This window comes from Balaenoptera acutorostrata, chromosome 15 (assembly GCF_949987535.1).
Source record: "Balaenoptera acutorostrata chromosome 15, mBalAcu1.1, whole genome shotgun sequence".
In the NCBI taxonomy this organism is placed as follows: Eukaryota; Metazoa; Chordata; class Mammalia; order Artiodactyla; family Balaenopteridae; genus Balaenoptera; species Balaenoptera acutorostrata.
Window position 1 is genome coordinate 51631565 of NC_080078.1, and position 20418 is coordinate 51651982.

General features: G+C 51.2%; 1 protein-coding gene across 2 annotated transcripts in view; it reads left to right on the top strand.

Annotated features, from left to right (window-relative positions):
• The window catches only part of JAG1 (jagged canonical Notch ligand 1), a 35326-nt gene that overhangs the window by 12246 nt on the left and 2662 nt on the right, over positions 1-20418 (top strand). Inside the window, exons 4-25 of one of the 2 annotated variants that reach the window (XM_057528571.1) lie at positions 2813-3067; positions 4734-4794; positions 8623-8753; positions 8988-9107; positions 9544-9657; positions 11040-11153; positions 11737-11850; positions 12263-12309; positions 12645-12818; positions 13220-13319; positions 14175-14339; positions 14819-14932; positions 15450-15563; positions 15646-15759; positions 15899-16015; positions 16505-16532; positions 16994-17079; positions 18202-18315; positions 18962-19071; positions 19156-19389; positions 19601-19732; positions 19922-20072. In XM_057528571.1, the coding sequence (XP_057384554.1) occupies positions 2813-3067; positions 4734-4794; positions 8623-8753; positions 8988-9107; positions 9544-9657; positions 11040-11153; positions 11737-11850; positions 12263-12309; positions 12645-12818; positions 13220-13319; positions 14175-14339; positions 14819-14932; positions 15450-15563; positions 15646-15759; positions 15899-16015; positions 16505-16532; positions 16994-17079; positions 18202-18315; positions 18962-19071; positions 19156-19389; positions 19601-19732; positions 19922-20072 (2709 nt within the window). Of the gene's footprint in view, positions 1-2812; positions 3068-4733; positions 4795-8622; positions 8754-8987; positions 9108-9543; positions 9658-11039; positions 11154-11736; positions 11851-12262; positions 12310-12644; positions 12819-13219; positions 13371-14174; positions 14340-14818; positions 14933-15449; positions 15564-15645; positions 15760-15898; positions 16016-16504; positions 16533-16993; positions 17080-18201; positions 18316-18961; positions 19072-19155; positions 19390-19600; positions 19733-19921; positions 20073-20418 lie in introns of both variants that reach the window. The other variant, XM_007165258.3, reaches the window with a different exon arrangement.

Here is a 20418-nt window from a genome sequence, read left to right on the forward strand (position 1 = left end):
CTTGCATGGCCCAGTCTTGTCTCCCTGCCAGCTCCATCTCACATGCCACATCTGTCATATCTATATTCTCTCAAACCCCACCAGTCAACTTTCTGTCCTCAAATGCATCACATTCTCTCCTGCCTCAGGGCCTTTGCACATGCTGTTCGCACTACCTGGAATGTTTTGCTTTTACTCCCTTCACCCTCTGTCCCTCCCAAGGCACTGTCCTCCATGAGGGCAGACGCTGAGGATGTGTAGCAACCCAACTGGGGTTGGCTGCTCCTTGGGGACCAAACAAGGCTTCAGATTAGAGGGAGAGCCCTGAGCTTGGGAACAGAGAATTCCTTCTCACGTCAGCTCTGCAATGAACCCTCGGGAGCAGAGCCTGGCCCAAGTGAAACCCAGGTGATGTACATGTGTTAGAAAGTATTTTCTGAGGCCAGCGCTCCAAGGTCATTGCTATTGCATTTCAGGACTGCACTATATAAGGGTGCAGATTTTACTCTCTCCCCCAGAGCAAATGATTTCAGTTTCTCGTTCTGATCAATAGATATGTAAACACAGGTTGGCATACTTAGGACCAGGTTTTCCTTATACTGTAGCCTTCTTGGTTAAGCCTTCTTGGTTAAGGTTTGTGGTTGGCGTGGTTCCAGGATTCTGCTCAGACTCGCCTCTCATCCCCTCCTGCTTGGCCTGCAAGGCTGTTGTGGGTTCTTCGTGCTCCATCTTCATGCAGTTCGAGGTTGTAGGAAGGCCTGGTAATATCCCCTTCTAATCTTAAAGCTGGGCTAGCAGCTGACTACCCCAGAAACACTGGTAATGCCCTGAGCTGATAGGAAGTGTGATTCAGGCGACAGCAGCTTAGAAGAAGCATCTCTGTAACCCAGATGCCAGAAAGCGTGTCACAGACACGCTCAACTCCCTCTGGGCCCTTAGGAAAAATCTGTCATGCAGGTGTGAAGTTAGTTACACAGACCTGTTAGCCCCATTGAGGATTCTGAAATGATGTCTTCACACCATTTCCCGGAAGTAGAAAGCATACCAAACTACTGACTGACATGTCAGCCTGTGCCTTTAGGATTACCCCGGACTCTTGTCTGAATTGTTTGTTGTTGTAGCCTGCCTGAGAAGGAGCCATGGCTAGTGTGTTTAAGTAATCCCTTTATTAAGATCTCATCATCACATGGTAATAGCTCACTACACTTTTTCATTGAACCAGCAGAGCAAGCACACAGTTAATGCAGGGACATTTTTGTCATTCTTTGGCCTGTGTTTATTTGCAAAACTCAGGTTAGGAAAGCGTCCTCTGCAAGTGCTTCCTGCGTGCCGGGAGTGTAGGTCTGCAGGTATGCGGGCTTGTTCAAGGCCCGTCTTGCCCACAGGTAAAGAGCCCAGAGGGTGAGGGCTGGGACGCTGTTGGAAGTGGAGTGTGGCTGAATCTGCCTAGGAGTGCCCGTCTCCTGGTCACCTGTGGGGTTTGCCTAGCCTTGCAGATGAGCACAGGCCCTAGGCCTAGAAAAACAGGGGTGTGGGTGGATAAGAATCACAAAGACACTGCAAGCAGGTCCTAACGGTCTCTCCAAGGTGGCCTTGAATTTGACAAGGCATCAAGGGTTGGTGCTGGCAGGTTTAAGAAAACAAACACAGGACCAGGGTGGGTGCTGACTGGGGCCTCATTTCCTTTTCACGCCCCTCCCCTGAACTCCTGGCACCTGGAGTTTGGAGCTATTTTTGTACCTGTCTCTTCTCATACTAAGTGATAGGTGACCCCAGGGCAGGGACCACTTCTTCCTCCTGGAGCTGTTTGGGCCCCAGGCGTGTCTCTTTTCCTCAGTAGGCAGTCTTTAAGGAGCCTGACTTGGCTCCAAAAAACCCTCAGTCTACCTGTCTGTAAAGTGGGATGAATGCTTTTCCCATCTGCCTTCTGGGCAAAGGTGAAAGGTGAAATGCATCAAGTTCATGGTATTGTTATTTAAATGCCAGCTTAAGAGGTGGCAAAGTTTATAATTAAAAAAAAATTACTCTCTGGCTTCCAGTGAAGAGTTTAGAAATAGACACAGCCTTTCTAAAGCAAGACACAAAACTCTAAAACCAGAAAAGAAAGATTGCTAACCTTTACCTGGAATAATGAAATTTCTTCAAGAATAGCCTTCCATAAGGGGCCACTTTCTATCACATGTAAAGAGCTTTTGCAAACCAGTATGACCAAACAGCCCAATAGAAAAGTTGGCAAAGGAGAGAAACAGATTGAAGTTCACAGGAGCCGATACACATGGTTTTGTCAAAAGGGTGCCTCACTATCACTTAATTAAATACCCATTAAATCAGAAAGTCTGATAACGCAGTGTTGGCACTGCTGTTGTGAAACAGTTTCCTTTGCTGGCGGGAGGGCAGACAGATGGGGCTTCTGTTCCTGGTGGTTTGGGTTTTCTGGGTGGAAGCGTGTTGGTCGTGTGTGTCTTCTTCGATCCAGCACTTCCATTTCTGGGATATTTCTTTCTTCTAGAACCACATACAGGCAAATATATTCAAGGATGTTCCCTGTGGCTTTGCTTAATAGCCAAAGGCCAAAACAACCTCAGTGCACATGTTGGGAACTAGGTAAATTATTTCACTTTATTTCCAGACGAAGAAATACTACATGCCCAGTAAAAAGGATAAATGTATGATGGGGAGGGAGATGAATGGCTCATTTTTTGCCCTTTTGTGTTGTTTGAATTTGTGCCGTGTGCATTTGTTGTTATTAAAAGTTGTCAAAATGGTCGGGAGAGAAAGCTCTGATGTCTGATGTAAATGTTGGTGTGATTAATCCTTTTTTTTTTGCCTCTAGAACCCGACAGCATTATTGAAAAGGCTTCTCATTCAGGCATGATCAACCCCAGCCGGCAGTGGCAGACGCTGAAGCAGAACACGGGGGTTGCCCACTTTGAGTATCAGATCCGCGTGACCTGTGATGACTATTACTATGGCTTCGGCTGCAATAAGTTCTGCCGACCCAGAGACGACTTCTTTGGCCACTATGCCTGCGACCAGAATGGCAACAAAACTTGCATGGAAGGCTGGATGGGCCCTGAATGTAACAAAGGTGTGTGTGGGCGTGCCTGGTGGGTTAACCAGCTCCTGATGGCTGTCACTTTGGGTGTCATGTTCTCACCCCCCTGCCATCAGGTGGCTTTCTTGGGTATGGTGAGATTTGGGCTGTTTTCTAGGCCTGAAGCACAAAGATGCTGTTGGTACCCCCTCCCCCAGACGCTCTGAGCATTGGCTGCTAACATCTCCTTCTCTGGAGCGTTGTCCTTGGCCAAGCAGGTGCCACTCCACACCCCGTCCCTCCAGCTCACAGTCTGTGAATGGCTGACATGGGCGTAAGAAGGCCACAGCCCCCTTTGTGTTAACTCTGGGCTACAGTTCACACTCCAGAGTTTCCCCTGGAATCAGGCTGAGGCCAAGCTCCTGCTGAGACCACGTTCTTGCTCAGCTTCTTCCCCTGCCCATCTGCTGCCCTCTACCTCTTTCTCTGTACCCGAACCCCCTTCTCAGGCTCTGCTTTTTAAGGCATCCGACGCAAAACAGATGCCAAGTGGGACTGGGTTAGCCCAGCCAATGTCTGAACAGCTTGTGAAAAATGACAGCCCTTGGGCTCAGGGTGGCCTTACGGCAGCTTTCACTGGGCATCTCTGGGGGCCGTGGTATTGAGGGGAGGGGGCGAGTGGTGAACTGAACGCCTCCACAGTGGGATAAACTTCCAGACCTCCTGTCTACTGTCCCAGCCCCGTCTATTAGAATACAGGGAGTTATCACATATGCACAGATGTTCACAGAATTATCTGTGGTCTTTACCTTTACAAAGCTTCTAATTCATAGCAAATTGGTGGATAATTCTAGTTAACCATGTAAGAGGCCCTCACGAACGTTAACGCACTCTGCTTAGTTCACATAATTTGGTAAATTCCTTTAAGATAAACTCAAGTTGAAAAACGAATTTTTGAACTGTGACTGAAGGGTAGGGCAAAGAGAGGAATTTGCAGGTCTCCTGGGCAATATTGCTTTCTTAAATAATTAAAGACAAGACTGAAAAGGATGGCCTTTCTGGGATCCAAATGAAAGGATTGAGAAAACATATTTTAAATAGTTGGTGTCCTAAAAATCAGTAACAATTACTTAAAAAGTATCTGCCTACTATTTTTTAATGTCTGTTCAAAAACTTTTTTCAATAAAGGAAGCAGAATTGTGTTGTGTGGATACTTTGCAAAAAATAAAAAGTACCACCAGATCTGGCCCCTGGATTAGCCTGCCAAGTGAAGCTGGCCTGGTTGGCTTTGTGAGTCCCATGGGATTTTTGAGACACCAGGCATTTGGTCAGAGGGTTCTGAGGAGGCTGGGGTACCGAGTGGGGAAGATGACAGAGTTGAGGAAGGATTAGACCTCCTTTTTGCTTTTGGCGAGGGTGGGAATTGACCGGGAGCAGCGTAGCTATTGTTCAGAGACTCCGTAAAGCTCCCCTTCCCCCACCTGCTTGCCTGCATTTTGTCCCCACATGCTAGCATGTTTGAGGATCTGCTAGCATGGCCTTGAAGTTTAAAGCTGGGTTTGTTCTTGGGGCACCTCAGTGGGCTTGATATGAGATCTCTTGAAATAGTGGATTTTGTCGGCTTAATGGATGAGGCCATTCTCATGATGGTGGCAGTGCAAGAAACTGGCAGTGTGCTGACACATCCTTCTGTGTTTTTTGTTTTTTTGTTTTTTTACAGCTATCTGCCGGCAGGGCTGCAGCCCCAAGCATGGGTCTTGCAAACTCCCAGGTGACTGCAGGTAAACAACTAAACTCTTTTTTTTTTTCCTGCTAATAATGATCCCTTTAATACAAGAGGAGGACTGACTTTATTGTGAATACGCCTCTTTTTCTTTGGAGGACAAGAAAGCGTTACCAAAAAAAAAATTTTTTTTTTCAAGTAGGCACATCCGAAGCTTATTAAATTATACCAGCTGTCCGGTGAAATGCACACGCTTCTCTCTTGGGGGAAAAAAAAAAAACTCTTCTGGGCACAGTCAGTGACTTCATGTATTAACGGTTCTGTAAATTGATAACTCGTTTTTATAATCTTCCCCTTAAAGTGCTAATGGACTAGATGGAGGGCTGTGGGTTTGGTTTTTGCTGCGGTCTCTCTCCTCCTCCTCCACCCCCCAGCCCCTGCCCGGTTTGCTGTCTCCCAGCCCTCCCCCACTTTTCCCATCAATAGGGGAAAGTGGAGCATTCTTTAGAATGGGATTAGGACAATCTCCTGGCCCCTTTGCAGGCGGGAGCCTGGCCGGTGCTGAGAGGTTAATGGCTGCGCTGGAATTTTGTCAGTTGAGCCTGATGAATGTAGACTTTTGCTGCTGGCCTTTGAAGTCTGTTCTTTTATGGTCCCGGACAATGCAAGAAGCCAAATGGAGACCTCCCCCACGGCTTCCCGATTACAGTTTTTGGAACTTCTTGAAATGTACATCATGCCAATCTGGGAAAGGCTTGTTTCAGGAAATACTGTTGGTGTCTGTGGCATTTTGACATGATCGCCCACTTTACTCTCCTCCCAAATCTGAAGGATTAGCAGATTTAATGTGACACTCAATGGTTCCTTTGGGCCTGTCATGTTTTCCCCCAAAGCTACCCCAGTTTGAGCCCGGGGAAGCTTACGAATCCTTAGCCTAAACCAGTGCATCTCAAACTGACGTTACCTGGGGCTCCTGTGATGACGCAGATCCTGATTCCATAGCTTGGGGTGGGCTCAAGTCTCTGCATTTCTAACAGGCCCCCAGCGGTGCTGCTGTTGCTGGGGGGACCGTACTTTGGGATTCACTGCCCCCAAACCTCAATACTCAGAGTGTCATTCCCCGAGTTAACCAGGGACGTGTGGAAATGCAGGTTGCTGGGTGCCACCCCACACCCATGGAACCCCAGTCCATAGGTTGGGCCCAGAAATCTGCATTTCGACAGGCTGAGCACAGCCACAGGATTTTGCCGCTCCGAAAATCCTGAAGACTGCCGTGGTCCTCTGTACCTTTGTGCACCCGCCGCCGCAGCTCCCCTCCCATGCAGCGGGGAGCTCTGAGCTCTGGGGCTTGAAGCTGAAGTGGGAATCAGGGCAGCTGGAAGTAAAACAAAACCAGGCTGGCCTGAAATTGTCTCTTCCTGCACCTCAGAAAGATAAGTTTACTTTCTGGAAGACTGAAGGGCTTCGCCTGCGAACCCCCATCGCTGGTGGCAGCCGACTGTGGTGTTTAACAGCGTTACTGTCGAGCTTGGGGGCAGGCTCTTCTTTGTGAAGGTTGTTCCGGAGAGTCAGATCAGCCGTGCTCTCAGGGACTCTGGCTGTGCCCGCTTCGTGCTCAGCTCAGATGAATATCAGCCGAGGGCGACCGCGATTTCTGCTCCTGTCATCAGAATAAACACACTGCTGCCTGGGGAGGGCCCTCCCAGCCAGAACAGCAGGCTTTGTTTCCAGAATTTAGGCCTTTCTCTTTCGAAGTCTCCCTCCCACTCCCTGCCTGGACTCGCAGGCCCTTATTTACTTAAGGTGTGACTTTCCCACACATCATTTGCATGGTCTCCCAGGCCATCTCCTTCTCCTTCCCTTGAAAGAAAAATCAAAACAGAACCTTCTCGCCAAGGAAGTTCTGGTTGCGTCCTGCTCCAGAAATAGCTGATGGCAAGTTACCTGTCAGTTGTCCTTTGGATCATGTATTACAGAGGTGTGTTTTGTCTCGTTTTTTCCCCCACATGAGAAAGCTTTACTGCTTCTCTTGCTCCCAGGTCGACCTGGAATCCCTTTTTCTGGGTGCACAGTCTTGCTTTATTGCGAGCCTGCCAATAATATCAGACTCAATTATGAATCATCCTATGAGGAAAGTCACTTCAATTTCTCATGAGAACCTTAATCATGTATTATTAAACTGGGATAACCTTGTGGCTGCCTCTTTTAGGGTCAGTATTTTTATTTGTTTTCTTTTGAAGTCATCCAGGGCCTCTTGTGGTTCCTTTCTTGTGCTTGGGTATCCAGCTCTCACTAATTAAGAGCTGAGGCGGGTCCTCAGCTGTCTCTTATTCCTTTTATTAAGCAAATTGAAGAGGTGTAGTGATCCTTCATCTGGAAGGGAATGAGGGAAAGACAGTAAGAATAATGCTATTTCCCAATCAGTTCCTTCTTAATATCTACCTTTCAAACTAAGAATATCAGTCTTTTACCAAAGGCATCCCCGTGACCTCCCACTAACTTTTGAGTGTCCACTCTTTAAAAAATTTCTATCAGAGGATTTACTTTGTTCTTATTTTACTCCTTTAATAGTCCCTTGTCATTTAGACCAGAGTTTCGTTTCAGATAAACCAGAATCCTCTGTCTGATTTTTAAACCACACAGCCTGGTAGCTCTTTGTATTGGGGCGTGGATGGCTTGCTTTTAGAAGTTAGGAAGTGGTGAGTCAGAATTCTCAGGGGCTGAGTTGACTCTCGGCCGTGGATGATTAGCGATTAGCTGGATCCCTGTAATTTTCCCATGACAAGGATTTTTAGCCCACCTCCAGCTCTCTGGACGCAGAAAGCCTTTCCTTCTTTGCGGGGGAGGCGATTCTGACCATGGCTTTCCCGGGTCCCCGTCATGGAAATATTTGCTGGTCGCTGTTTCTGGCTCACCCCACCTTCACTCCACTGTGGGCTGCCCGCCCCCCCCAGCCCCGAGACCAGCTCCTGTTTGCTAGAGCTTGATTTCTGAGAAGGCAGTTAGAGTTTCAGAGGGCTTGAAACTTGAGGGGAGAGTAGCTGAGCCCCTGCCCCAGGTGAAGGTGTATGTTTGTGTTTTTGTTTGGGGATCAAAGGCACCATTTGGCCTCCAAAGAGTCCGATTAATGAGGCGCTTATAAAGGAAACTCGACTCCCTTCCCCAGTATGAGATAAACCAAGTTGACTTTGTGTGTGTGTGTGCAAAGTGAGAAATAACTATAAAATAAATTAGCCTAAGTAGCCACGAGGGGGGGTCATAAATCATGTACGGAAATGGTTCCAAGTGCTGTTGCTTTCCTCGTCCTCCCTGCAGAAATGGGTCCAGAGATCCTACCCCATCTCTCCAAGGAAGGGTGCCCCCTCTCCCTCCTTGTTTGATTTCAGGGAGCCTCCTTGGGAGGCAGTTTCCTGCCGCACTTGGTGTCTTGGTGCATTTTTGTGTGCTGGGGTCGTGACTTGCTGCTGAGACACAGCCCAGCCAAGCTGCTGTGTAAAACTTGGCCAAAGGGCTGCGTCTGCAGATGCTTTCGCATGGCTATTGTTGTCACTGCAGGGAGAGCCCTTTCCTTCCCCCCAGGGGTTGATTTATTCCAAGCCCCCGCCCTGGGCTCATGGGGGAGCCTGAGAAGAGAGAGGGGCTTTGTGGAGGGCAGCCCCGCGCTGGCCTCTCCCCAAACAGCCCCCCTTTTGTTGGGAGTCGCCTGGGAGGGGACCTCAGTCCAACTGGGAAAATGTTTGCTTAGAGGGAACCCCTGGACAGACCTTGACAGTCTACCATCCTGTCGCCAGAAACAGCAAGCCTGGGCTTTGCATCCTTGTGTTTTTCTGGCTCCGATCTCCTGCAAGTTCTAAAGGGTAAAGCAGGGTTTGCTGTGTGTCCCCAGGTGCCAGTATGGCTGGCAGGGCCTGTACTGTGACAAGTGCATCCCACACCCAGGGTGCGTCCACGGCACCTGTAACGAGCCCTGGCAGTGCCTCTGTGAGACTAACTGGGGTGGTCAGCTCTGCGACAAAGGTATGTCTGGGGAGGGCCTGGGCGGACCTGGAGGTCGGGGGTGGGGTGTCGGTGATTTGGTTTGTACTTTTATTTATTTTTATTTGCAGGGGCTTTTATTCTAAATCTGTTTGAATTTGCCTTTAACCCTGTGAATCTGGGTCTGTTTCCCTCGGTTTTAGTTTTTTAAGAGGAATGGGTCTAGGAACACAGTCTTTCTGGTCTTTGAGTGACTTCTTTGGGGTCTTTTTGCAGATCTCAACTACTGCGGGACCCACCAGCCGTGTCTCAATGGGGGAACTTGTAGCAACACGGGGCCTGACAAATATCAGTGTTCATGCCCCGAGGGGTACTCAGGACCCAACTGTGAAATTGGTAAGTGGTCCAGGCGCAGTGAGATCCCTTTGTCTAATTTTTCTGTATACTCAGCTTAAATACACTTAGGGACGCGTAAAAAGGTGAAAATATCCTCCAACGTTAAGACCTGTCCTCCCAGCAGTTCCGTGGGTCTTTGAAACCTCTGGCCAGTTGCTCAGGTGGTTTGGGAGCTGCTGATTGCATCGGGGGCGGCGTGTTCAGGGCAGTGACCCAGCTCCCAGGTCAGAAGCTCCGAGAAATGGGGCGGGAGAGCTTAGCAAGAAAGATGACTTCCTTTCCACCCCAGGCACAGCAGGGTTACGTCCCACACCTGCTTTGATTTCTTGAAACAAGCTTGAGCTAGTGGCCCAGGAGTGGGATTTGGTTGCCCAGGAGAGTGTTAGGTAGCCTCTCGGTGGGCACCCCTTGCTGACTGCCATGCTGGTGTCCGCAGCGGAACACGCCTGCCTCTCTGATCCCTGCCACAACAGAGGCAGCTGCAAGGAGACCTCCCTGGGGTTTGAGTGTGAGTGTTCTCCGGGCTGGACCGGCCCCACGTGCTCCACAAGTAAGTCTGCGTTTTGGCCTGTGTCCTTTCTTGGCGGGGGGAGGGGGGTATTGTGTCAAGATACAGGGTTGTGGGTCCCACGTCGGTCTCAGTGATGGGTCTGTTTCGGTGGGAGGGGGTCTGGTGGGGAGCCTGGCCTGAGCTTCCGGCCTCTGCCCTCGGAAGTCTCCTGGCACCCTCATCCTAAGGCACCCTGCTAAGTTAGCACATGCATCTCCCACTGGAAGAAACTCGCTCGTGGGGTAGCTGCGTCCTTTTCCCTGGACTTGTGCCTCCTCTGAACTGAATCACGGTTATTCTCCTCGAAGCTGTACAGAGGATGCCTGCGGGGGAGGTCGTCACTACTGAATTTCATGGTGGGGACAAATTTTGAAAGAGGGACCAGGGCTACAGAGTGACAGTGGCTGCGGGACTTGGCCGCACACCGGGACTACCCCAGTGCTTCCCAGTACAGGTCTCTGGGTCCTATGGTTTCCCTTTGGAATTGGGGAGTTCGTACCTTCCACAGGCTCCTGGGGACTTCCCTGGTGGTGCAACAGTTAGGACTCCGAGCTTCCAGTGCAGGGAACACAGGTTCGATCCCTGGTCGGGGAACTAGGATCCCACGTGCCATGCAGTGCAGCAAAAACAAAAAACAAAACACACACAAGCTCCTGGATTTCAGAGGTGCAGCCAGGCCCGAGGTCCACGGTCATCAGCCCCCTGAGAACAGCATGCGACACGGTTAAGGAGCTGGGTTCCGGGGTTGGATCACCTGGGCTGGCACCATGGCCCCGTCACCCGTCACCACTTGTGGGACTGTGGTCACTGCCAACCTGTGCCCTGTTTAAACGGGAGAGTAGCAATTCCCACCTCCTAGGGGTGTGAAGGCTCGGTGAGCGGGTTCAGGAGGAGAGCCTGGCACCTCCTACACGGGCAGGAGATGAATCGCTAAGAGGCCTCTGGAGTCTAGCGCAGAAGCGGGAGGTTGGGTACCCCAGGCATGTGATTTTGGGAAAAGTCTGTGAGTAAATAAGAATATGATTTTTTTTTTCACCAGCGAAGAAATTATTTTTCCTTACCTCTCCTTAGTTACCTCTGCTCCGTGATGAAACTTTTCTTTAAAAATAAAGGGTAGGCAGAGAGAGATGTCCTGAGTTGCCGAGGGCTGATGCTCCGGGGATCCAGCTGGCTCTCCCGCCCGCTCAGGTTGCGGATTAAATGAACTGGGCCAGTGGGGGATTTAAAGCTAAAATCAGGCCTTATCGTCATCGTAGCAGTCACTTGCAGCAGGTGTCTGGCTCTTAAGTGAAGGCCCCTCATGTGAGGGGTGGTATTAAATTATCTAATTGTCAAATGGATTGAGATTAAATTGCCAACCCTCTCCTCTTTTTGTCGAACAGACATTGATGACTGTTCTCCAAATAACTGTTCCCACGGGGGCACCTGCCAGGACTTGGTTAACGGATTTAAGTGCGTGTGCCCGCCCCAGTGGACGGGCAAAACGTGCCAGTTAGGTAAGAGAATTCCTGCACTGGGGCTGGCTTGATCTGAGCGATTAAGGGAGATGTGCATGTGGCCAGCGGTGCGAGTTTGCATGCCATCGTACCAAGAAGTCATTTATTATCTAGGGTCCAGCCAGCGGGCCTGGGAGAAATAACTCGCATGCAAATGGCCTGGCTCTTTGAGGCCCTGTGGGAAAGTCGTGGGATTCCTTGAACCATGTCAATCGTCTGTCCAAGGAGTGTTCAGCTGGGTTCCAAACGGGGATGATCTCATGAGGAATGAGCTGTCTGCATTCTTTTTTGCCGCTATTAAATCCCAGCAACTAGGCTGCGCTGGGTTTTGCACAGAAGTGCCTAGTGGCTTTCTGCTGTCCTGTTGGGGGTTAGTTGTTAACAGCAGCTGGAACATTATCAATCAGCATTCCTTATTGGAGCATGGCTAGGGGAAAGGGTTCAGATGTTCAAAGTAGTATCTCTTATTTAGCTAGCGTATTAAAATGTCTCGTTTCAGACAAACTATTGGTATGGCTTTTTTTTTGAGGGAGGAGGTGGGGTAGGACCCCATTTCTCACTGTTCATCCTCTCTGTTTTTCAGATGCAAATGAATGCGAGGCCAAACCTTGTGTAAATGCCAAATCCTGTAAGAATCTGATTGCCAGCTACTACTGTGATTGCCTCCCGGGCTGGATGGGTCAGAATTGTGACATAAGTGAGTGAGACTGTTTCAATTTTGATTTTCATGAAACTGGGGTGTTGAAGGTGTTTGCCAGCCGTACTCAGGCTCCAGGTCTAAGACTTGAGTAGTGGAAGGAAATCCTTATAGAGGGAATGTTTTTGGAGAGGGAGTGATGGGCACAGAAATGAAAACATACACGTTATCAGGCTCATTAGCTGGTAAAACGGCCGTACTCTGATAAGGGTGGCTAAAACAATGATGTGAAGTTTCAGTACCTCAGTCTGGAAGAACTAGGGAGTGTTCCCACCAATAACCTTATTTCACGGGAAGCACACAAGAAATCTGATTGGAGGTTTTTATCTGTCCTGAGCAGAGAAGGCTTTTCAATTAAGCCCAATTTCAATGTAAATTGCCCCTCCAATACGGTGACTTGTTTATTTTTTAGATATTAATGACTGCCTCGGCCAATGTCAGAATGACGCCTCCTGTCGGGTATGTAAATCTTTGCTTATATCAAAACCTTAGTGATAGACAACAAGCCTTAAGATTTATGTGACCCTGGGAAAGCTCTGTCCCTGGGAGATTTAAAAATGCAGGTGAAAAGTGCGTCTCTGGAAGTTTCACTCAGGCTCTTGTTACCCCAGCCTCCCGGGAGTCATCTTGAAGGCATGCACATAGAAATTCCTCTCTCACATTTGGAGAGGTTTGGCATCTCTTGCAGTGAATCAGCTGAACCGCAGCAGTCACGCTGAACCACTGAAGCCCTGTGTTTGTGGAGCACCTAGAAAAAAAGCATGTGTTTCTCCCCCCCCTTCTCCTCCCTCCAGGATTTGGTTAATGGTTATCGCTGTATCTGTCCACCTGGCTATGCAGGCGATCACTGTGAGACAGACATCGATGAGTGTGCCAGCAACCCCTGTCTCAACGGGGGTCACTGTCAGAACGAAATCAACAGATTCCAGTGTCTGTGTCCCACTGGTTTCTCTGGAAACCTCTGTCAGGTGAGCCGGGCTAGAGCGTCCGATGGCCAAGTTTTCACAGGCAGTCTCCCCCCGCTCCCTTCCCATTCCCCGACACTGTCTGGACCCTCCTATTGACTAGGGATCTCTGCTAGACACACGCCGTGGAAGGAGGGTGATGAGTGATTTTCTTCCCGGTGTCCGGTAGCCTGTCGATTTCTCTTTGTCCGTTTCATCCCAGACCCAGCACTCTCTCTCCTTCTGCCCTGTTGTCTCAAATGCGTACCTGGACAGTCGCTAGGACACAACTGTAAATCATGCTGGGTGTTCTCCTAACAGAAGCAGACGGAAGGGTCAAATTCCAGTGGCCGCTGCCCCAGAGGAGTCATAATCACGCCTTTGTTTTACTTTGTGTCCCCCTCCCCTGCCCCTGGTCCTCGCAGCTGGACATCGATTATTGCGAGCCCAACCCCTGCCAGAATGGTGCCCAGTGCTACAACCGTGCCAGCGACTATTTCTGCAAGTGTCCCGAGGACTATGAAGGCAAGAACTGCTCCCACCTTAAAGACCACTGCCGCACCACCCCCTGTGAAGGTACCTCCCTCCCCGCCAGGGTTCTGGCTTGTCTTCAAGGCTGCTCTCCTCTGCCCGTTCGTCACTGCCCCGTGACACTCGGAGGGAAGCCAGAACACGTGGAAACAACCTATTCAGGCCCACCAGTCAGGGGAACCATACCTGCAAGTAGCCCAGGGCAGAGAAGGGAATTCATTTAGCATCCCTGTTCTGGGGGACGCTCATGTGCAAGGCCGAGATGGATTCCTCAGGGCACCTCTGCCAGTACAACTTTCTGCCTCGGTGATATCTGCACCGTCAGGTACAGTAGCCTCGGGACACGTGTGGCCCGGAGCGTTTAGTGTGTGACCAGGGCAACTAGAAGCCCTGATTTACTTACTTTTCATTCACTTAAATTTAAACGGCCGCCTGTGGCTGCTGTGTGAGGTGGCTCAGGCTTCCAGGTTCTGTAAGTTTGTCCTGCAGCCATAAGTGCCCTTACGTCGAGGGAAAGGCTGTTCCTCCTCCTTAGCCAGCTTCCAGCAAATTCGGTAGATGTATCAGTAGAGGGAGGATGAACAGGGCCCGCAGACACGTGGGCTCCTTGGCTCCATGGGGAGAAAACGCCTAAAAAAAAAAAAAATCTCTCTGCCTGGGGTCTCGGCTTTGCCTGTCCCAGCATGACACGGCACGTTGCCAGTCTTGGCCCCCGAGGTGCTGGCTTCTTACCCTCATTAGCCGACGGGTGCCTGGCTCCAGGAGAGCAGGCGTGGCATGGGTCCTGGGCTCAGGAACACCGGGTCTTCGGGTCCCTGGCGGGGATCTGACCCCAAGTCTGTCTCGCAGTGATTGACAGCTGCACGGTGGCCATGGCCTCCAATGACACGCCTGAAGGGGTGCGCTATATTTCCTCCAATGTCTGCGGTCCCCACGGGAAGTGCAAGAGTCAGTCGGGAGGCAAATTCACCTGTGACTGTAACAAAGGCTTCACTGGAACGTACTGCCATGAAAGTAAGACCCCGCATCCTCGGGGAATGGGCCGAGGTCCCCCCAACCCTGCCCCGGCCCAGCTGGGGGGCATCTGGAATCATTTCAGGAGAGACCAGTCCAGGTTTACCATCTACAATCTAAGACTGAGGTCATGTTTAACTTACGAGATCACTGACGCCTCTCAAGTCTTCAGCACGTTTATTTTAGAATGTTCTGGAACCTTACTAGATCGGGGTGGTCCTCTTTCCCTAGGAGTTTCCTCCCCACTCTCACCAAGTAGCTTAGTGCGAGGACATTAAATAAAAGGGACGGGGTGCTCTCTGGAGGCCCCTGCTTGATAAAACTGCCTGCCGGATTCAGAAACAGTCCTGACGGAGTTAAATGTTGAGGTGCCCAGTGTATTTTCTCAGGAGGGGCAGGGAAACCCATGGAACAGTGCTTGGCGGTGGCATTACTTTTCCTTCACTTACCTGTGTTTCTGTTTGTTTTTCCTTTCACAGATATTAACGACTGTGAGAGCAACCCCTGTAAAAATGGTGGCACTTGCATCGATGGTGTCAACTCCTACAAGTGTATCTGCAGTGGTGGCTGGGAGGGCGCCTACTGTGAGACCAGTGAGTCAGGGGTCCTTTGGGGACAGACAGCTCTGGGGGGTGTGGGCAGGACAGAATCCACGTGGGAAGCCATTCTTCTTTGTGGAAATATCTGGGAGTAAGACCCCGACAATTCCTGCCCTGGGACGGCATGGCCTGTTTTTTTTTTTGTTTTTTTTTTTTGGCCTATTTGCATGTGTTGATGCTGACGCCAGCCAGCAGGAAGGGACTTCTGCGGAGGAGCTTATAGAATTAGACCCTGTAATTAGGATGATAGATATCCCCGCTTGCAGGAAAAGCGATCATCTTTCTGTTTGGGTTGTCGTTTCTGCCCATCTTGACTTTAACTTCCGTGGCCTGTCGGGGGCTCCTTTATTCCTGGGAAAGGGTGACCGTGTTTAAGTCCCCAGGTGGCTCTGCTGGTTTTGAACTGGGCGTGGAAAGCAGGGGATGAGGGTGGAGAGATGCAGTTCTCAGGCGTCGCGGGGCGTGGATGGGCCTGGGAGCGTCTTCAGCCGGGCGTCTCCTCTGATTGCAGATATTAACGACTGCAGCCAGAACCCCTGCCACAACGGGGGCTCGTGTCGTGACCTGGTCAACGACTTTTACTGCGACTGTAAAAACGGGTGGAAAGGCAAGACCTGCCACTCACGTAAGTGGTGGCCGGCCGGGATCCTGCCCTGTCTTCCGTGAGCAGGGCCGGCCAGGGGCTCACGCCGGATCTTCTCCTCCAGGTGACAGCCAGTGTGACGAGGCTACGTGCAACAATGGTGGCACCTGCTATGACGAGGGGGACGCTTTCAAGTGCATGTGTCCCGGAGGCTGGGAAGGAACGACCTGTAACATAGGTACCTTTCTGCCCTCCCTGGGCTTCGCAGGGGCCGTGGGCCTGTGAGCCTATGCCTGTTTCCCGGGACCTGGTTTCTGCCCCTCCAGACTGTTGCTGGATCCTCAGGGAGGGTGGTCCTGTCTGCTCTTATCTCGTAGCCCGAAACAGTAGCTGCCTGCCTAACCCCTGCCACAATGGGGGCACCTGTGTGGTCAACGGCGAGTCCTTCACGTGTGTCTGCAAAGAAGGCTGGGAGGGGCCCATCTGTACGCAGAGTGAGTGTTTCCCCCCCCCGCTTGCCACCGTGAACTCTCTGAGGGCTGCAGGAGTCCATCCTGACACCCCCAGGGACTGGCAATGGAAACCAGAAGCAGAGCTGTTTGATGTCTGCTTCTGCATCACCTGGGTCTGTTCTAATGACTTGATGGGATGCAGCCCTGACCTGGGCATGAGAAAGTCGCCGAGGAGATAAGTGGAGACAGATGGCGTCGTGGTTCCCAGCTCCGGTCTGACCAGCAGCCTGTCTCCATCCATTCTCACACCCCCTGCCCACCCCACCCAGGGCCTCTTCCTGTGTACATGTGTCCCACGGCGAATGGGACCAAGTGTGGTGTGGGCCTGGTTCCAATTGAGCAGGGGTCTTAAGCTCCTTCTGCCGGTGTTAACAACAGCTTTATCATCTGGGTATCGTGGGAAATCACTGGTGTTTTTACTTAGGGCTAAGAAGGCCTCACTGTTAAGTTGTCTTTTTTTTTACTTTGCAGATACCAATGACTGCAGTCCTCATCCCTGGTAAGCATGGCCACCTTTTAAGCCGGCACTTGTTGGCTGTGACACGTGTGGGCATCTCCTGGGGATCTTGTTTGAAGTGCAGGTTCAGATGCGGGCGGTCTGGGGGCTGCGGCACATTCCTCCTCTCCGACAAGCTCCCAGGCAACGCCGATCCTGCTGGTCCGTGGACCACACTTGAATTAGTCAGGTTGTGTCCTCATTTAGAGCAGTGATTCTCAACCTTGGCTGCACGCGAGAATCACCCGGGGAGCGTTTATAAGTTCCAGTGCCTGGGCTGCAACCGAGACCTGTGATATTAGACTCGCTGGGGGTGGGACCCAGGCATCAGTGTTTTTAAAGCTCCCAGGCAGTGGTGCGTGTGAGCAGGGGTGAGAGCCGCCGATTGTAACTGGCACGGCTACCTTTGAACTGGCAGGGGGAGTGGTGGACTGGTGGTGACCGAGGGGTCTTTGCTTTCATAGCTACAACAGTGGCACGTGCGTGGATGGAGAGAACTGGTACCGCTGTGAGTGCGCCCCCGGCTTCGCTGGGCCCGACTGCAGGATAAGTAAGGACCACCTCCGACTGGGTCTCCCCACTCCAAACCCTCAGCCTGAGAGTTTTCATCTTTAAAATAATTATGGCCATGGTTCTAAGTAGCCTTGACAAGTAACCTCCTGCCTCCAGCTGGGATTAAGATGGCCCTGGCTGGACTCTCCCTCCCAGGTACCTGCCGGCCCCTCTCTGGGGGACACAGCCCTCCTTGCTCTAGGGGAGAGAGCGTCAGACACAGAATTTGGTGATTAATCTACTCTGAGGTCCTAAGGAAAGAGTGTGCCTGTCCCCGTGACTAACATGAAATTATGGGCAAGCGGACATTGCCACAGCCGTGCCGGTGGGGGACAGAGCTAAGGCCACAGAAGGGACTGGGGCTGCGGTTTCCAGGGCTTGATCAGGCCCCGGTGAAATGACTAAACAAAATGGAGGCAGGCAATGCAGTTTTTCAGGAAGTTCACAGTTTATTCTTTATTTTGAGCCTTTTCCCTACTTTTTTTACATGCCCTTTCTTTTGCCAAAAAAGGTGATAGATTAGTTGTACTTCTTTGTGTTCTTGTCCCTAAAGCATTTAAAGTTTTACTGGTCCTTGAGGTCCCCAAGTCTGGGACTTCAAGAACTACTAGATGGGGGAACTGTGTATCTGTTTCATGTTTCTGAATCGGGAGTCGGCAAATTATGGCCTGGGGGCCAAAATAAAGTTTGATTGACACACAGCCACACCCTTGTTGATGTACCATCTAGGGCTGCTTTCATGCTGCAACAGAGTTGGGCAGTCGTGACAGAGACTACATGGCCTGCAAAGCCGAAACTACTTACTAGCTGACCCTTTTCAAGATCTTTGCCAGCCCTTGTTCTAAATTGTACTATCAAAGAAAAAGGAACCTGAGTTAAAAATTGCTGCTTCCCCATATGATTCTCAGCTGTTAGAAATCAGGCTAGCGGTGGTCCTTGTGGGGCAGTGACTGGAGACTTTGGGAGTACTGATGATCTGTTTATTTGGGTGCTGGTCATGTGATGAAAATGCATTAAGCTTATACTTAGAAATCTTATCTGTGTACGTTTTTTCAGTAAAAACTTAGAAAAACATTGCTGCCTCCCACTGGGGCCTAAGCTCGAACTCCATTTTTCCTAGACATCAACGAATGCCAGTCTTCACCTTGTGCCTTCGGGGCAACCTGTGTGGATGAGATCAATGGGTACCGGTGTGTCTGCCCCCCAGGGCACAGTGGTGCTAAATGCCAGGAAGGTACGTGGGCCGGGCCCAGCTGCCCGTGTGTCCTGCGGGCTGAGCAGGCACTGCAGTCACTGCTTTGACTGTCCGTGAGTGGACAGTATGCTCAGGGAGAGAACACGGAGGGGACATCCACTTGGGACCACGGGGACGGGGAAAGCTGAGGGGGGGTCCCATGAAAACAGGGTAGCTGTTGGTTTTAGCCAGCTGTTGCCACAGCTATGCTGTGTGACAACCATCCCCGATCTCCGTGCGTACAACAAGTATTGGTGTTGCTCGTGGGCACAAAGGGCAGAAGCAGAGCGATGGATGCCTCGGCTTGGGTGCCCAGGTCTGTGTGCCACCCCATCCTCCTTGGACCAGCACTGTATCCAGGGCGTGTCCTTTTCCTGGCAAACGGCAGGCTCTCAAGGGGCCAAGCTCACCCGGGAGAGACTCTGCTCACATCGCATCCCAACGCACTGCACTGACCAAAGCCGGTCACGTGGCAGGTGCAAAGGCCACTGGGGAAGGAGGGACGCTTGCCCATCGTGGGAGCAACTGTGTTGTCACAGGGCAAGGGGCAACAGGTGTAATCACTTCCCGACGGGCAGGGAGTGAAGAATCAGGAGAACCGTCTCCAGAAAAGGCAACTCCTCCCACTCACGAGTCTCCACCTCAGTTTCAGGGAGATCTTGCATCACCGTGGGGAGCGTGATACCTGATGGGGCCAAGTGGGACGATGACTGCAACACCTGCCAGTGCCTGGACGGGAGGATCGCCTGCTCGAAGGTAGGCGTGGCCCCAGCCGCCGGCGTTCTGGTTCTGGAACTGCCAACGAGCGTCTCCTGAGCTCTTCTCTGTCTGTCTCTGCAGGTGTGGTGTGGTCCCCGCCCTTGCTCGCTGCACAAAGGGCACAGCGAGTGCCCCAGCGGGCAGAGCTGCATCCCCATCCTGGACGCCCAGTGCTTCGTGCGCCCCTGCACTGGTGTGGGTGAGTGCCGGTCCTCCAGCCTCCAGCCCGTGAAGACCAAGTGTGCCTCCGACCCCTACTACCAGGACAACTGTGCCAACATCACGTTCACCTTCAACAAGGAGATGATGTCGCCGGTACGGAACACCTTGCTGGCTTTGGAGAGGTGGGGTGTGTCTGCCTGCCCTAAAGCAGGGGCAAGTCAAGCTTGGATCTCCTCCCCCTTAGCCTAGATTCTTGTCTTACACCAGAGCTCAGCTTCTGAATATAGCTTCACTTTCAAGCAAACAGCAGCCTTTTTTCCTTCTGCTCTTTTACATGTGTGTGAATTAAAAAATCTCGTTCTAGGGTCTCACCACAGAGCACATTTGCAGCGAATTGCGGAATTTGAATATTTTGAAGAATGTTTCTGCTGAATATTCAATCTACATAGCTTGCGAGCCTTCCCCTTCTGCAAACAATGAAATACACGTGGCCATTGTGAGTATGAGACCCATGCACGCTTAGTTGTTTGATTGAGAAGTAGCTCAGAAACTTCACTTAGCCAGTGTCCAGGTGAGCAGATACATTGAAGGAGAGCTTGACATACACGTGTGGTCAAATAATTTTGAATAAAGGTGACTGTAGAGTGTCCCTGACCCTCTGGTCTGATGAGTCTTCCTTTTCCAGTCTGCTGAAGACATCCGGGATGATGGAAACCCAATCAAGGAAATCACCGACAAAATTATAGATCTTGTTAGTAAACGAGAAGGGAACAGCTCACTGATAGCCGCCGTTGCAGAAGTGAGAGTTCAGAGGCGTCCTCTGAAGAACAGAACAGGTAGGTGGCGGGGACGGTGGTCCCTTTCTGTGAGGACCATCCGTCCATCTCATCAATAAGACCAATACAACCGGCGTCCAGTAAAACCGCCAGGGTGGGGAGTTACTTGACAGTTCCCTACTCAAGGATCCCCCATGTTTAACTGAGAAAACAGAGGCCGGCTGACGTGACCAAGGTCACATGGCAAAGGGCAGAGGCGGCCCTGACTTGTTCCCCTGCCTGCAAGCTGTGCTCTGGCAGGCGGGCACCCTTCCAGGCACGCATTGTCTCTGGGCGCCGGGAAGAGCATGGCTGTGCCTTGAGCGCGTGTCTGTGCGGAGCCTGTCCTGTGCTCCGGTATCGGGGG